The 18013-nt window shown below is 39.2% G+C and overlaps 1 protein-coding gene across 1 annotated transcript in view; it reads left to right on the plus strand.

The window, feature by feature from the left end:
• Nucleotides 1-10786, plus strand: part of LOC140210291 (dipeptidase 1-like) — a 34600-nt gene extending 23814 nt beyond the window's left edge. Inside the window, exons 7-10 of the mRNA XM_072279169.1 lie at nt 3227-3311; nt 3396-3471; nt 3560-3695; nt 9649-10786. Of these exons, the coding sequence (XP_072135270.1) occupies nt 3227-3311; nt 3396-3471; nt 3560-3695; nt 9649-9831 (480 nt within the window). The 3' untranslated portion in view covers nt 9832-10786. The remainder of the gene's footprint in view (nt 1-3226; nt 3312-3395; nt 3472-3559; nt 3696-9648) is intronic.
• Nucleotides 10787-18013: the final 7227 nt, after the last annotated feature.

Raw genomic sequence — 18013 nt, forward strand, 5'->3', positions numbered from 1 at the left:
GCTTCGAGCTGATCACAGTGCTATTGGTCTGGCTGCTGCTGCCTTGCCCAGACAGGTCTTCCCCCTCAGCAGTATCCAAAGGGGTATACCTTTGCTTGCTGATAACTTCAATCACATACCCTCAAGCTCTGAAACTCAATGATTCAAACTTAATTTGTCCAGTTTATGAATTAATTTCATTTTTAAAATCACTATTCCTTTATTTCTCTATATATTTCTCTCTTAATCTAATCAACGTCTATTCAAAGGCGGAACAAAACAAGTTCATTCTTCAGGTCAATGACCTGGCAAGTCAGAGGTAAAATCATTAACTTGAAACTTTAACTCTCCAGAGAGACTATCTGATTTGTTGAGAATTTCCAACATTTTCCGTTTTATATCATATTTCCGGCATCTGCAGTTTTTGACTTTTCAGTCCCAGAGAATAAGGATATATGCCACTTCCTGCTTGGGACAATGAATTAGGCTAATGCATTCATTGCAAAGGAGGCAAGTACACATTTAGGCTTGCATTACCATAGATTGAGTATTACCTATTGCAGTTACAACGAACCTTCCTTCTTCACATTTCCTCAGTTTATTTCTTGGTCCTGTACTGTTCATCTCAGCAAGATCTCAGATGGTCTGTTCTCCTCACATACCATTTTCAACTCAAATTCCACTAACCCCCTGATCAAAAAGAGTGCAAGAAATTGTTAAAATCTATTTATCTATTGAAGTAAAATTTTATGAGTTATCCACAAAAGAATATGAAGACAATATTATTTGGTCATAATATTTATCATTACCCTACAGAAAATGTAATCCAGTACATGAAATATATTTCATGCAAACAGTTCAGGTGGATACACCATTGGGTGGCAGGGTGGACATACATCTCTACCAAAAGAGGTGCAAGGCACTCCTTCTCTCCACTGGCCTGCAGGCTACCCTTGGGCAAAGTGTATCATCTGCTTAGTCCCCCGATCAAGGTCACAAGAAACCTTGGGAACAGGTGATGGATGATTGTATGAGCAGCTGGTACATATAACAAGTCCTGGTTATGTGAGCACTGACACCAGGCAGACAGTCTCTGAAGAGTATTGATAATGGCTGGGGTCACCTGTATTGTAAAGACACTGCCCAGAAGAAGGCAATGGCAGACCACTGCTGTAGAAAAATTTGCCAAGAACAATCATAGTCATGGATAAGACCATGTTTGCCCACATCAATACAACATGGCACATAATGATGATGATGGATACACCATGAAGACAACAGATGATAATCTCTTGCAATTGTGAGATTTCAAATACTGTATGATGATCTGACATTAGAACTCTGCACCTCAAGTAGTATCATGAATTACAACTGACAAATATAACATCTCACCTGAAAGACAGTTTCCAATAATACACTCACCTAGTCAACTAGCTTTACTTCTTAGACTGGAATTTGAATATTGTCTTCTAGGGTAGAACTGAATGTGATTAACTGTGCCATGCTAACACGATCAAAGGCAAGTTAGTTATGTTTACAGCATTGTTACTGTTTAGCAAAACTTTCTATTTATTCAAAAGAGCTGAGCATATTTTATTGCTATAAAGGAAAAAGTATCTTGATTATGTTGTCACACTTCATGAAATATGGGTTGTCAATAGTCAAAATATAATTTCAATATAATGTTAAAAATACCCAAATTTTGGGAAATAGTCAGTCTGTTCCAATTGGTGTATCCAGTCTATTAGGATTGTGCTGGTTCTTAACAGATCAATCTTGTTCCCTCTCCTCATTTCTCTGGAACTTAATCTCATTCACATTCCTATCTATTTCCCTTTGATTCTTTTCTCACTTACTTACTCGAAGGGTGATTTACAGTAACTAATTCGTTTACCAGCTCATCTTTGGGATATGAGAATTAACTGTAGCATACAGTCACAAGAGGAAAATCCACACAAGTTAGGATCAACTATAAAATATAGGAGCAGAATTAGGCCACTCGGCCCATCGAGTCTGCTCCACCATTTGACCATGGCTGATTTATGTTCCCTCTCAACCCCATTCTCCTGCCTTCTAACTGTAACCTCGGACACCATTATTAACAACAAACCTATCAACCTCTGCTTTAAATATACCCAATAACTTGGCCTTCAAAGCCATTTGTGGCAATGAATTCCACAGATTCACCATCCTCTGGGTAAAGAAATTCCTCCTCATCTCTGTTTTAGAATGACATACTTCTATTCTGAGGCTGTGCCCTCTGGTGCTAGATTCTCTCACAGTTGGAAACATCCTCACCATGTACACTCTATATAGGCCTTTCGATATTACATAGGTTTCGATGAGATTCCTCCTCATAATTTGAAAATCTGTTGATCTGAGTCCCTAGCTATACTGCAGCAAAAAAATTGTTTATATCCATGATAATAAATTGTTTCCTGCAGACCAATAATATACTGTTGTGTGTTCTTGTCTGGCCACTCTTTATACTTACTTGTTTGTATACTTATTCTTTTAGTGTAATATCTGCGTCATGCACTCTTCTCACTGCTGCCATCAGGAAGAAGGTACAGAAGCCTCAGGACTCACATTTCCAAGTTCAGGAACAGTTATTACCCCTCAACTATCAGGCTCTTGAACCAGTGGGGATAACTTCATTCAATTTCACTTGCCTCATCACTGAACTATTCCCACAACCTATGGACTCACTTTTGAGGACCCCTGATGCTCTTGATAATTATTGCTTATTTATTTATTTTTCTTTTTTCTGTTTTGTATTTGCACAGTTTGTTCTCATTTGCACATTGGTTGTTCGTCCAACCTGTTGAGCATGGTCTTTCATTACTTCTTTTATGGTTCTTGGATTTACTGATTATGCCCACAAGAAACCAAATCTGAGGGTTGTATATGGTGACGTATATGTGTTTTGATAATAAATTTACTTTGAACTTTGGACTTCAACAAGTATTTCCTCACCAGGAAGAATACTCAGACAATGTGCTTTCAGACTGACCCAGGTTCCAGTAACATTAACCATGATTTTCCATTCGGACAATTAGCTCCACATAAGCAAACAGCTAACCTTCATATATCTCATCACTTTAATGTTACACAAAGTATTGGGATGTTATGTTGCGCAAAGTTCTCCAAGGAGTGGTTCACACCAGAAAAAAAAAACTTCTTCCATCTGGTATCCTGTGGCTTTCTGTTCAGATAGGTTAATTGGACAAATTGCTTTATTTTTCAGGCAAACAATTCAGGGATTGTGATGGTAAATTTTTATCCCAACTTTATTTCCTGTAGAGAAACTGCTACATTATCCCAAGTTGCAGGTTAGTATGACAACAAGCCATTTTAATAAAAGACCTGTTAAAATTCTCTGTGTGTTCTCTGAACTCCTTTCTGTTGTATTTTAGACCACCTTGACCATATTAGAGATGTCGCTGGTGCAGATCATGTGGGCATCGGCAGTGACTTCGATGGTTTTGAAAGGTACGTGAGTGGAAGTTGTTTTTGATTTCTCATCATAGCTTCTCATTCATTTGTTGAAACAATAATGCCCTTTATTTGCTTCTTAAAGAGGACCCACAGGTTTGGAAGATGTTTCAAAATTTCCTGATTTGATTGCTGAGCTTCTTTCGCGTAACTGGACTGAAAATGAAATTAAAAACCTGCTTGGTTTAAACATTTTACGAGTCCTTAAGAAAGCTGAAGAAGTGAGTAACTTATTACAAACATGTTCACAACATTAAGCTTCATAATCACATAAGGATATACATAATCTCTAATTTGAGTAAAAATAAAAGTATACTAAATTGTTAATCAGTGATATATTACTATATTTACATCACACCCAACCCATAGTCTGTTTGCTACTTTATAAATAAATGTTTACTTATGGTCATTTATTTCTTTTCAATGAAGTTCAGGCTATTTTTAAAGGGTAGTTTCCACTTATTCCACTCTGTTGAGGCCCTGGCATAGCATTTGGCATGAAAGATAGCAATTTGTTTTCATTTGGTCACAAGGATATACATAACAGCCTCATAGTGTGGTACCTGTGATGTTCTCTTATCTCTACTATTCCTCTGTTCCGTACCTGCTTAAAAGTTGTAACATTGCTAACTTCTGCCATTTTTTATTTAATAAAATCATCATCCTTTGACATGAACCCTTGTTTGTCTCTCCACGGGTACTGCTGGATCTGCTGAGCACTTAAAGATCTCTGTTCTTACTACAGACTTCGCTCATTCACATTATTGTACTATTGCATAAAATTAATAGCTATTCCTTCTGCCCACTTCTGAGTGCCCAGTGTTGCTGTGAGAATGATCAGGGAACCACACTATGAGGCTGTTATGTTCATCCTTGTGTCAAATTGAAGACAAGTGTTTCATTTTATATGCTTGCTCAATAAAGTGCCTTATAGATGTACAGACATCCCACCCTGCAAAAACTCATTTCAGGGAGGTAGCACCATCAACTTGCAGGAGACTCCCGGAACTTCCGGGAGAGGTGGAATGTCTGCAATAGAGTAGCTCCTTAGCAGCTGACTTCTTTTACTAATGGCCCAAGGTCTGCTATATTTACATTTATGGGCGAGCACATTTCGATCAAATTGCAAGGAAGCTTAGGATAGCATACACCAATAAGGGCAATATGGGGTGTTATCAACACATTCTGATAACAAGGATGCGTCCCGCTACAAATTCCCATGCTGCAAGTCTTGACTACACTTGGACAGTGCCGCGCACACTGCCTCCTCCGCTCCTTTTGCCATTGTGTGCAGGTGGAGGAGTTATAAGGCATGGGGACTACGTGTTGCACGGGCTTCGCCCTGGAGCACAGATAGCAATTCTGTCTCTCCATCATTCCTGCTGTGTATTGTGCCCATTGGTACCACTGGCTAGTACGCGTCTGTTGCCACTGCAAAGAGGTAACTGTTGCGCTCCGCTTACTCCTTTCTTTTAAGGTTTGCGGAGTCCGAACATTCCTATGCCATATCGGCCAAATTAATGGTTTCCAAGTCCGTACAGAGGTTTGTGGGTGTATCATCCCAAGGGGCAAGACTGGTCGCTCCCAAGTCATCCTCACTGTCTGAAGGAGTACTGCTATCCACAACCCCACCCTTAGGGTCATCAGACCTGTTCTCAAAACCAAAAACTTCCCTTATCATCTGATCAAACTCCTGTGGTACAGTGACAACTTCTTGTTCTTCTTGTCTGTCCCCTGCTATCCATTCCTCTTCACCACTTACCTCAGGCTCCACACCTGACTGTACCTGCGGGACTGCTCTGGTCTCTGGTGCAGTGATTGAGATGGGCATTGCGTCCAAAACAGTGGTTCGGAACAGTATGGTCGTAAATGAGTTGCCTTCCACTTCTTGCTCAGTCTCCAGTCTCCACCTTTTTAACTGATTCTCTACATAAGCTGCTGGATTCTCAGTATCCCCCAGCGGATCCCCTTTCAAAGCTTTGGGGTCCACTTTGGGTGGGTAAAGCTTCCTGAGGGCCTGCCATACCTTCTGCCTCACTTGGTCAAAGCTGGTCCCGTCAATCATTGGGCTGAATGCATTTAGTAGTCCAGCCGTTTCCATCAGCTCTTTTAATTTGGAGGTTCCCATCAACCTTATCAGCAGTGCCTTCCAATCTCCCACAGCCAATAACCGTCCCGTAGTTTCTTCTTCAAAGGCTGTAATCCACTTCCCTGCTCCTTCATGTAAGCTAGGCAGGGTATTTTTCAGCCCTTCCAGGTCCTGGGAGCCCCAAGGAACACACTGTACATGTCCTGACCCTTTTACTAACAACGGCATCATTTTTTCCTTCTCTCCCCGTATTCTGATTTTCCTCCTCACCCGACTCCTCCTCGGTATCCCAGACTTTAAACTTTCCCCCAGTTCTAGTTCTCCTGATAATACAGGGCATTGTTTAAGAGTTCCCTTCTCGTAATAAGGGGGAGGGGTTTCTACATTTCTCAGGTCTGGGTATAGAGTCGGCTCTTTATTCTGTTTCTCCTGTGGTTTACCAGACTGCTTTTCTTGTTTCTCAGTGTCTTCTTTACTTGCTACTGATATTCTTCCTTTCTTTCTCAATCTTTCTCCCTCCATCCTAAAGAGTTTTAACACTTCTATCTCCCATTTTCTTTTTTTTTCTCTTTTCTTGGATTTATGTCTTGGTTTGTAATTTTTAATCAGCGCCTCCATTTCCTCACATAAACTTACATCAAATGTTCCTTCTTTCGGCCACTTGGTGACCAGATTTTTGGTTCTTTTTTTCCATTATTCTGAAATTTCCGCGATCTTACCTTGACACACCGGGAATATTTTACTCTATTTCTACCACTGTTCCTTTCCCTGTCATATTGTTCTTCCCATTTCGAAGGTATTCTTAACATCTCACACCTTGGTAATACTATTTTTTGTAACCTATTTCTCTATCTAGCCTTATGGTTTCTTCTCACCCGCATCTAAATTATCTACTTAAGCTATCCTTATCTTCTATTCTGTTCTGCCCGTGCAGACCCCTTTCTCGGGCAGTATCCACAGAACTTTCTTTTTGCACCTCCTCTATTCAGACCCTTACTTTTCTTAAGGCGGTATTCACGAGGATTTTCTCTTTTGCACCTCGCCTATTCAGACCCTTACTTTTCTTAAGGCAGTATTTACGAGGATTTTCCCTTTTTTTCTTTCTTTCCCTGCCCGTTCAGACCTTCGTCTCGTACAAAGCAGTATCCACAGGGACTTACCAACACCACGTGGAATTTTTCTTACTTAACTTCTCGTTACCTTATTCATACTCACCCCCGTCACTGCAGTGTTCTTGATTAATCCTCCGAGCCTCCTTTTAACCCTCAATTCTGCCAGATTCTTTGAATCGGAGAGACCCTTCTGCAGTTGTTTCACACTTCTGAGTCCCCGAGATCTCCCCAAAAACCAACAGAATTCTCAGTCCAAATTGTCGCTAAGAAGCGCTTACCTTTGTTCAGGTGCACCCTGAATTCTGTTAGCTCTGTGGAGATCCCCCAGGGACCAGGAAGCACCCTCAATCTGCCGTTTCCTTCTTCCACGGGTCTCTTCCCGATCCTGCCGACTACACCAGTTTTGTCGTGGTTTTACAAATGACAAGGAGGTGCCGAAGATTCTCCAAGAAATTTTAAACTTTAATTTGCAAATCAATTAAAGCTGAGACAGACAGTGGGCTAGGCTCTGTAAGTCTGCCACCGAATGCCCCCCTGTCCGTTTCACACAGCATTTTTATAGGCCTCCTTCTGGGTTAACAGCATTAGCATATCACTGTAAGTTTTACTCTAGCCAATAAATCAATTACTCTTATCTCTCTTACTTGGCTACATTCGTTTTTCTCAAGGGGTCAAAAGTACATTCTAACTAATGAATCAATGGTTACATGTGAAATACTATAGTAATCCTTACACACTCAATAATAGACACTTAATGCATAGTAAAGGCATGGTCAACATCTGAGTAAACACTTGATGCACAATAAGAGCACACTAAAATAAACACTTAGAAAACAGAGTGCTACAATGTTTTCCAATAGAAGGAGCTTAAGAAGGAAATTAGGAGAGCCAGAAAGGGCCATGAGAAGGCCTTGGCAGGCAGGATTAAGGAAAACCCCAAGGCATTCTATAAGTATGTGAAGAGCAAGAGAATAAGACATGAAAGAATAGTACCTATCAAGTGTGACAGTGGAAAAGTGTGTATGGAACCGGAGGGAATAGCAGAGGTACTTAATGAATACCTTACTTCAGTATTCACTATGGAAAAGGTTCTTGGTGATTGTAGGGATGACCTGCAGCAGACTGAAAAGCTTGAGCATGTAGATATTAAGAAAGAGGATGTGCTGGAGCTTTTGGAAAGCATCAAGTTGGATAACTCGCCGGGACTGGATGAGATGTACTCCAGGCTACTGTGGGAGGTGAGGGAGGAGATTGCTGAGCCTCTGGCAATGATCTTTGCATCATCAATGGAGACGGAAGAGGTTCCAGAGGATTGGAGGGTTGCAGATGTTGTTCCTTTATTCAAGAGAGGGAGTAGAGATAGCCCAGGAAATTATAGACCAGTGAGTTTTACCTCAGTGGTTGGTAAGTTGATGGAGAAGATCCTGAGAGGCAGGATTTATGAACATTTAGAGTGCTATAATATGATTAGGAGTAGTCAGCATGGCTTTGTCAAGGACAAGTCGTGCCTTACGAGCCTGATTGAATTTTTTGAGGATGTGACTAAACACATTGATGAAGGAAGAGCACTAGATGTAGTGTATATGGATTTCAGCAAGGCATTCGATAAGGTACCCCATGCAAGTCTTATTGAGAAAGTAAGGAGGCATGGGACCCAAGGGGACATTGCTTTGTGGATCCAGAACTGGCTTGCCCACACAAGGCAAAGAGTGGTTGTAGATGGGTCATATTCTGCATGGAGGTCGGTCACCAGTGGAGTGCCTCAGGGATCCGTTCTGGGACCCTTACTGTTCGTGATTTTTATAAATGACCTGGATGAGGAGGTGGAGGGATGAGTTAGTAAGTTTCTGATGATACAAAGGTTGGGGGCGTTGTGGATAGTGTGGAGGGCTGTCAGAGGTTGCAGCAGGACATTGATAGGATGCAAAACTGGGTTGAGAAGTGGCAGATGGAGTTCAACCCAGATAATTGTGAAGTGGTTCATTTTGGTAGGTCAAATATGATGGCAGAATATAGTATTAATGGTAAGACTCTTGGCAGTGTGGAGGATCTGAGGGATCTTGGCGACCGAGTCCATAGGATACTCAAAGCAACTGCACAGGTTGACTCTGTGGCTAAGAAGGCATATGGTGTATTGGCCTTCATCAATCGTGGAATTGAATTTTGGAGCCAGCTATATAGGACCCTGGTCAGACCACACTTGGAGTACTGTGCTCAGTTCTGGTTTCCTCACTACAGGAAGGATGTGTAAACCAGAGAAAGGGTCCAGAGGAGATTTACAAGGATGTTGCCTGGATTGGGAGCATGCCTTATGAGAATAGATTGAGTGAACTCGGCCTTTTCTCCTTGGAGCGACAGAGGATGAGACATGACCTGACAAAGGTGTATAAGATGATGAGAGGCATTGATCGTGTGGATAGTCAGAAGCTTTTTCCCAGGGCTGAAATGGTTGCCACAAGAGGACACAGGTTTAAGGTGCTGGGGAGTAGGTACAGAGGAGATATCAGGGGTAAATTTTCAACTCAGACGGTGGTGAGTGCGTGGAATGGGCGGTCAGCAACAGTGGTGGAGGCGGATACGATAGGGTCTCTTAAGAGACTTTTAAATAGGTACATGGAGCTTATAAAATAGGGGGCTATGGGTAAGCCTAGTAATTTCTAAGGTAGGGACATGTTCAGCACAACTCTGTGGGCCGAAGGGCCTGCATTGTGCTGTAGGTTTTCTATATTTTTCTATGAGAAGGAGGGGAATGATGGAAACAATAAGAGCTCTTGAACTGAAATCTGGTGTCTTTGGAAATGCTCAAAAATGCACTACAAATATTATTGTGGGAGGGGAAATAACATTATAACAACACAGTATGATGATGTTTTGCCCCCAAAAATTCTGTCCAATTGCACTTAAGATCCTACTAAATTAAATATTATTACAATGGCATCCATGAAGTTCACCAGGTAAAATTCTGCTTTTCAGGTAAGCCAGCAGCTTCGGAAAGCCAACAAGCCATCAAATGATGTCATTTCTCAGGATCGGGTGCAGAGTGTATGCAGAACATTTCTCGGCTATCCATCTGCAGCTTCTCCCCATCTCTGCACTCTTCACATTCTCAGCATGATCATGTTCATTGCTTCCTTAATAGTTAAACTTATTAATTAAATGTAACATTAAGAATAGATTAATAGCATTTAATGTACAGAGGACACATCTAAAGAAGATTAATACAATAGTAGAGTTGGGGAAAAAATAGATTTACTCTGAACATATCTCCTTGTAATCATAGACTCCAAGTGTCTGTACATTAACTAGCCAATCCATACTTCAGTGGAAAATCAGCAAGAGCAGCCAATAAGATGACAACAAAAAGGAGCTTTTAAACTTTCAGACTGTGGATTAAGCTCAAAGCAAAAAAATTAAGAAAATGTGCAAGTTAATTTTAAAAACATGAAATTTTAAAATATTCTGAGATTCATCTGCAAAAGTTAGTTTTTCTGGTTTAAAGGTGCTCAGTAGTGAACGAAGGATTCAAGAATGATCTCTGCTACAGATAATGAATGAATCCTAAGTGACCCAGTTACCTAATACAGTGTGCAGAAAAAGTAGTGTGGAAAATTCTTTTTGCTAACAAAGAAAATGTATTCAAAGACACAATTTACATGATTTATTTTCTGCCACAGAAATACTGTAGAATTGTCAGAGAGTAAAAATAGTTTATCCTTAGGCATTGACTTAAAGGAGGATAAACTAGATAGGGAAGGGTTAAACTGAAAGATGAAGATTTGTTGTCAATCATTTTCACATATTATTAAAAGAGAGGTGTGGGGCAAAGCTGGCAGCAGTTAGATGAGATTAATCTGTACAGATGGGGACCAACACTAGAGTAAGTTGCATCCAGAATTAGGTTAAAGTCGATTACACGTAAGCTGAATTTACAGCTAAAAGTTGTGAAGAATGTTAAAAGAACAAAGGCAGCAGCAGGACAAGATTATTATTATTTGTAGCATTTTCTTGTCAAAACCCTCCATCAGATAATTCTTTTATAATTGTAATAATCTTGTTATACTCTTTTGTAATTATTCTTCATTTAATTAGTTATAGTGTTACTTAATTTCAATAAACCTTTGAAAAGTATTCTGTGTGCTACTCTAGCTTTATTCCATCCGGATGGATTCAGTGCCAAACACCAGACATCAAGCATTAGGAGATACTACATAGAGGATGGAGGAGATGGGATCTCTACAAACTGTCCAGTTCAGTGGAATTGTCGTCCACAGTTGGAGATTAAGCAACTAAAAGCTCTGCAAACCCATCATCGGGTTATGCGGAAATTCTACCTGTCCTTGAATACTGACATCATTACAGGTCATTCCCAGGTTATGGCAGGATTCTGTACCCGTGAACTGTTCATAACTTGAACAGTCAGCAAGTCTGAAATGTGGCCACAAATTAAATCCATGCTGTCAGTCTCCCAAATGCTCACTTACATGTATGTGTCTGTACATTGATGGACATACATGAACTGTGTCTGCAGCATCTGTACTATCTTTAAGAGTAGAGCCAAGTTGTTATGTTGACATTAATAAGGTGTTTCCCTGCTTTCTAGCACAGTGAAAATTCTCACTTGTAATCTTCTGAATTATTTATTCCCACTGGTAAATGAAGACCTGCTGGCACTTCAGTGTACTTTTAGATCATATTGTGGAATAACTGACAGTATAATAACATATTTTCTTACGAAATAGAAAGAGGTCATTGAGCCCAGAGTCACATTGGCCCAGCTGTCTTCATTACCTGCAACAGTATATAGTGTCGCTGACCTAACAAGCTCCTTTGAACCTAGAATTTGCAAGACCTTGGGGAAGTTATTGGTATGTTTTGGCCCAATTTCTGACCATTTACTATCAAAACAGAAGGAAGTTATCACTTCAACTTTACTTAGTAGAAATTTACATTTAATAATATTCTGAGCAGAATGTCACTATTTAATATTCTGGCCTGGATAAACAGTATATTGTTATTCTTCATTTCCTTCAACATACTCTTCAAAGTTGTTCCAAACACAATCATTAATATACACAAAACGACAACTACTGGGATTAGCATGAATGCAAAACATGCAATTTCAGTCTTTTTAATATATGTATTTAAATGCAGCAGCCATTCACCACCCTCATGAGCAGTAAAGATTCTGAATATTCTGATTTTGAGTTTTGGAAGATTAGGTTTGGATGAGGTGCTACACTGAGGTATAAACTATTCCAATAAGTTATTTTTACCCTAATGCCTTTGCTGTCTGACTTATTGGCTAGATTTTCCTGAAGCAGGACATCTTATTGCTTGTCCTGTTGATCGAGCTTGTTCATGTAATATATTTTTTTAAATCCCCACAAAGTCACTAGAAATGTGAGCAGACATCAACAGAGTGAGAGCAACAAGGTTTCCTGATGAATTGCACACCTACATTGTATCCACTTAAATTTATTTTATTTTGAGATACAGCTTGGTAACTGGTCCTTCCTGCCAAACGAGCCCACACTGTCCAACACACCCATGTGACCAATTAACTTACTAACCTGTACATCTTTGGAATATGGGAAGAAACTGGAGCATCCACAAGAAAAACTGCCTGGTTTCAGACAGAACATACAAATTCCTTACAGACAACGGTGGAATTGAACCCCTGTCTCTGGCACTGTAATGGTGTTATGTTAACCACCAGGCTACCGTGCCACCCAAAGGTGTTGATCTCACTTAATGACTGAGATAAACTCATTGATATGCCAATAGTAAAGAGGGCAGGTTAAAGTGTCAAATCAGGAACAATAAATGTGAAATAAAAGACTAGATTGTGTTTTATTTTCTCTTTTTTTTGAAAATTTAAAGCATATTTACTCAAAATTCTGTATCTACAGATTGATAACCTGATGGATCTAAGATGCCACATTCATCTGTCAGGCAACAGAAGTTGATTTTATAATTACTAACAATTATCAAGTCATTAAAAAGACAATTATTAGACCTAATTCCTTGTGCCAAATTTAATGAATAATGAAATGCAAGCTTCTTAAGAAAATTGCAAAGGTTAAAACCAAGAAATATTCTTATGAAAACATTGCAGAAATCAAAGTCAATTCCCAAATCATGAAATCTCTCTTCCTTGTTATAAGTTGCTGACTGATTTGTACATTAATAACTGCATGTGTAATTCAGACATGTTATTGTCTCAGCAGAATCATAATTAGCTGTTATTTTACTTTGGGAAATGCTGAAGGATGCCTCAGAAAATAGGCTTTCAACATCTACAATTTGGCAAAGTAACCAGCATTTATTGAAATACTGCTAATGCACTCCAAAGTTTCATCAAGCAGTGATCAACATGAAAAGGTCAAATTTTTTTAAAGTTTTTTAAAATCTTCTACTTAGCTAAAACAATCCATTTCAGAAAATAAGAACTCTGGCTGATTTCATAGCCTGAAACTATCTGGAACAAATCAATTTTGAAATTTTCAAAATTGTAGTTTCAATTTATGTCAATTCTCAAATGCCAGTACTGTATTCTGGATAATGTGTTCCATATCTCTGTTTACTGGATTTAGTTATTTATGTGTACACAAATTTTTGAAATTTATAAAATTTTGGTAATTATCTATCATATTGCAATCATATTAATATATATACCACCAGACAAAGAAAACAAATATTTTCATATGTTGAATTAAGCACCGTTTTAATGACAGTAGTATTCAGTGAGTTCTTTGATTGCTGCAAGAGAGCCCTTTGTCAGTCCCAGGTAGCAGAGCAATGCATTTTCCATTGTCGACTTCATAAAAGGACTTTGATATTTTAGAGAATCCAAACCCAGTCTGAAGAATAAGCTTCGGGTTTCAAGATAGTCACGTTTATTTTCTTCATCAAAATTATGTTTTTTTCCCTTCAGTTTCGTTGGCCTAAGTTGAAAAATTTAGAACTAGTTTTAAACCCTAATGAACTGTTCATGATATTACACTTGGGAAATCTCCCAACCCTCTTAAATCAAGCTGATAATTTCCATAGATGGAAAAACATTGAAAGTAATACAGCAATTAATCATATTTGTAATCAAAATAGGAAAGAAATATAGCATTATAAAATAGTTACAGCAAAGGAGCAGGGCATTGAGTCTGCATTGATCCTTTGTATGAGCAAACAGGCTAGTCTCATTTCCATATCTTTTTCATGTTGGCCAGAAAGATTATTTCTCTCAGATACTTATCTAGATGTGGTTTGAATGTGTGATTTAGGTTGTCTCCCATGCTAACTGTGGCAGCACAATTCAGATCCTAAACACCTCAGTACTGAAACCGTGTAATTTTTGTTTCTCTTGCTAATTATTCTTTGATCCATAATTCTTATACCATTGCCGACCAATTTGAACAGTTTCTCATCTCATTATATCCCCTTGTTAGCCTTCTTTGTTCCAAGAAGAACAAACACATCTTCTCCATTCTCTGCACGTAACAATAGTCCCTTTTCCCTAAAATTATTTTAACTCTCTTCTGCACCCTTGTTAAATCCTTTAAGTCATTTCCAGAACCAGTTGTGTCCTGTGTTTTATACAGGTTCATCACAATTCTTTGCCCTTGTATTCGATGCCTCAATCCCATTTATTCTTTTAGTATATAGGACTGAAGCACTGATTGTATTTTTTTACCACTGGCCTTGGTTCTTTCAACAAGCTACAGTATGCGCAGTGCATGTATTATCTCAGCCTTATTGCTCCTGTGCCCCATTTAGGACGGTGCTTGCTAGTTTGTATTGCTTCTTCTCGTTCTTCCTACTATGATGTAACAGCATCTTTTCCAAAATTAAATTTCAATAACCTCTATTTATCTCAATAATGCCTCTTACTATCCTCCAAAAAGCTTAGTATCATCTGTAAATTTAGATATTGTGCTATGTATACCCAAGCACAATTAATATGTATTAAGGAAATCAAGAGCCCAGTATCAAGCTCTGGAGAATTGTATGCTAGCTTACTATATGAAGAAAGAACTTTTCCCTACAACGCTATTTCCTGTTAGCCAAATCTCCATGCATGCTATATTACTCAGCATTGATAACACCTATGATTCGATGAGATGTCTTTTAGAAGTCCAGTTATACAACACCAACCTCATTTACACATTGATCGTCTCTGTTACTTCATTAGTGTTGGGCACGTGGCCAAGCCGTTAAGGCGTTCGTCTAGTGATCTGAAGGTCGCTAATTTGAGCCTCAGCTGTGGCAGCGTGTTTGTGTCCTTGAGCAAGGCACTTGACCACACATTGCTCTAGTGTCTGTACGAGGAGTGGCGCCCCACACAGACTTCCAATCTGCGCCTTGTAAGGCATGAAAATGCCCGACACGGGCCTCTCATGGTCTGAGTCGACGTTTCCCCCGCCCCCCCCCCCACTTCATTAGAAATTCAACAATTTAGTTACATTTTACCTTTAACAAGTTGAACATGCCTTTTTTCTAATCCAGCCCAAAAAAAATGCTAATTGTTGTTACTAGAGCTTTTCTGAATCTTTGAGGTTAAACCAGCAGGCCTGAAGTTTATAATTTCACTATTTTTCAAATTAAGTTGATAGCTACGCTCTACACCAATGTCAATGTTGACTCCTGTTGTAGAGCCCTCTAGGGAGCATTGAAGACCAGAGGGATCCCAGTGTACAAGTCCACAGATACTTATAGGTGGCTGCATAGGTGCATAAAATGGTGAGAAGGCATTCAGGATGCTGGCCTTCATAGCTTTGATTGTGTGCAGTTGTGCTTGCCACATTATAAGAGAGATATGAATGTACTGGAGAAGGTGCAGAGGAGACTTAGTAAGATATTGTCTGGGATGGAATGTTTCACAAGGGGAGATTTGTTTTACTTAGAGTGGAGATGGCCAGGGAAGAATCTCATAGGGATATATAAATGTATAGGGAGGATAGTGAAAACCTTTTTAAACTTCTAAAACCTGGAGAGGTAGGTATAAGGCAAAGAATAAGAAATTTAGAGGGGTGATGAGTGTTGGAGCAATTGAAACATACTGCCTAAGATTGTGAAGACAGGTCATCTCACAACATTAGAAAAGTACCCAGTATAAGAATTGCAAGGCATCAAGGTAATTTTCCTCTAATTTGTAATGACCAGTGTGTGGAAAAACCTTGTGCTGTGCAATTTTTTGCCTAGGGACAACAATGTGTGAACTGTGTTTTATATATGGAGGTATTCATTTTAACAGCTAGCAAAACACTCAATAAGAACTTTGATCTCCTCTAGGTTTGATCGTTTTCGCTTTCATTCATCTCCACTCTCACAAAACATACATAGCAAACCCATAGTGGATAATGAAGGACTTCCTTGCTGGAGCTTTTCCACACCGTCCATATGTGATTTGCTTGCTAAATGACTTTTTTAAAAGTTTCCAAATATCACTCCACTTCTTCCCACTTGCAAATTCTTCAGCAACTTTTGCATTGCAACAATACATGCAGGTAACACCAGCTTCTGTATTGTACATAAATATTTCTAGTAACTGCACATTCCTGACCTCACAAGCTTTCGGTGTAGCAGTTTCTACTGTTTCATTAAGACATTCTTTAAATGAACTAGCAGCTCTTTTGTGCTTCATGCCCTTTGCTTCTTTGGAATACAGTATAGTGAATCAATAATTTCTTAAAGACAGTATAAATCAGCCAGTTTTAAAATCTGCAGACAAAGCATTGCAAATTCCACATTGTCAACACCATCCACATCAGAAACCAGAAAAGGAAATGTAATTGTGAACGATCATGAAATGTACCTAACATGCCAATGAGGTAGAGGGTGACAACCTTCTGTGCACAGTTTAATTTCCTCTGAGTAGCAGATGATGTGTGTGTGCACACACGTACAGACCTTAGAGGGAACATTGCACAGAGAGCTTCAATAAAATTATGTATTTTGTTTCCTCTGTTTTATTGTCCTAAGATAAAAGAAGTAGAACTAGTTTAAACCCTAATGGACTGTTTAGCACATTACATTTGGGGATTCTCCCAACCATCCTACCATAGCTGATGCTGTTGATAAATGGCATTAATATAGATGGTTGCCATGAACAGGGAGGGCCAAAGAGCCTCCTCTGTGTTCTTTAAACCTATTGATTTGTAGCAACACAAAAATTACGAAATCTAAATATCAGGAGAGAATTTAAATTGCCAGATTGGAATAATTTCAGGTACAGTAAGTGAAGCTTTAACATTGAAGTAACAGACATTAAGAAAGCCAGAAATAAGACAAAGGAAGGAATATAATTTCCAACACATGGAGCCTAGCAGTTAAAAAAGATATTTGCCCATCCTGGAGGAAAGGGTGGGTTAAACACACAATGGCAATATTCAGTGTTATAGAGTGCTTACTTGTAACTGAAGGAGTTAGACATATATAGGAATTTGTGCACCCACTTATGAACAAGAATGAATGAATGACCAGAATATGGTGTAGGATGACATGCAGTCAGCAAAATTTTGGATGAATTGATGTTTACAGAGAAAAAGGGAAGTTGACTATGTAAATGACTATGTGTTGTATAGCTACAAGAAAATGGGAGAGGAGGTGGTATTGGGCTGATGGGATTGCTCTGCTAGGAGCTTGCAAGGATATGATGAGTCACATGGTTTCCCTTTGTGTTGTTATTAGTAAGGAAGCAAGTGGGTGGATAGGAAGGTGGCCAGGAAAATTTTGGAGAGGTTTCAGTGACAGCTGAGGCACGGCAGCAGCTGGAAATAAATAGTTACTTTGATAGACACTGAGAGGACAAGAGTTCGCCTTGGGTTCAGATTAGATGCCCAATTTATCAAAGATGACGCCCAGGATGAGAGATGAAGTTGATAGTAGGCATAAGGTCTTTTTAAGACTTCAGATTTAAAGATGTTTAACCATAAATTATTACCCATCTAGGAGTGAGTGGTTGAGAAGCATGTGTTCTAAAAACCGATGCAGTGGAATGTAGAGGGCCCTGGTAAAATTGCGTGTACTGGTGCTATTGTAGAAACTAACTCAATACTATGGGTGATATTGTCAAGAAACATAATGCAGGTAACAAAGAGAAGGTGGGGCAGGGGAAAGATCCTCAAAAGGCTGCAAGGGTGCAAAGGTAGAAAAGAAGGTTAATTCTGGAAATTGGTGAGATGACGTTATGGGAAGAATCAAGGTGAATATGGTAGTGGAGAAGAAGTGACAAGAAGGATGTGATTATGTTCAAGTCACAAAAATAGTTGTTATTTTGGTTAAAAAGTGAAATTTTACAGATGTTCAAAATGTGAAATAAAAACAGAAAACACAGGAAATACCC

This window comes from Mobula birostris, chromosome 15 (genome assembly GCF_030028105.1).
Source record: "Mobula birostris isolate sMobBir1 chromosome 15, sMobBir1.hap1, whole genome shotgun sequence".
NCBI classification, from domain to species: domain Eukaryota; kingdom Metazoa; phylum Chordata; class Chondrichthyes; order Myliobatiformes; family Myliobatidae; genus Mobula; species Mobula birostris.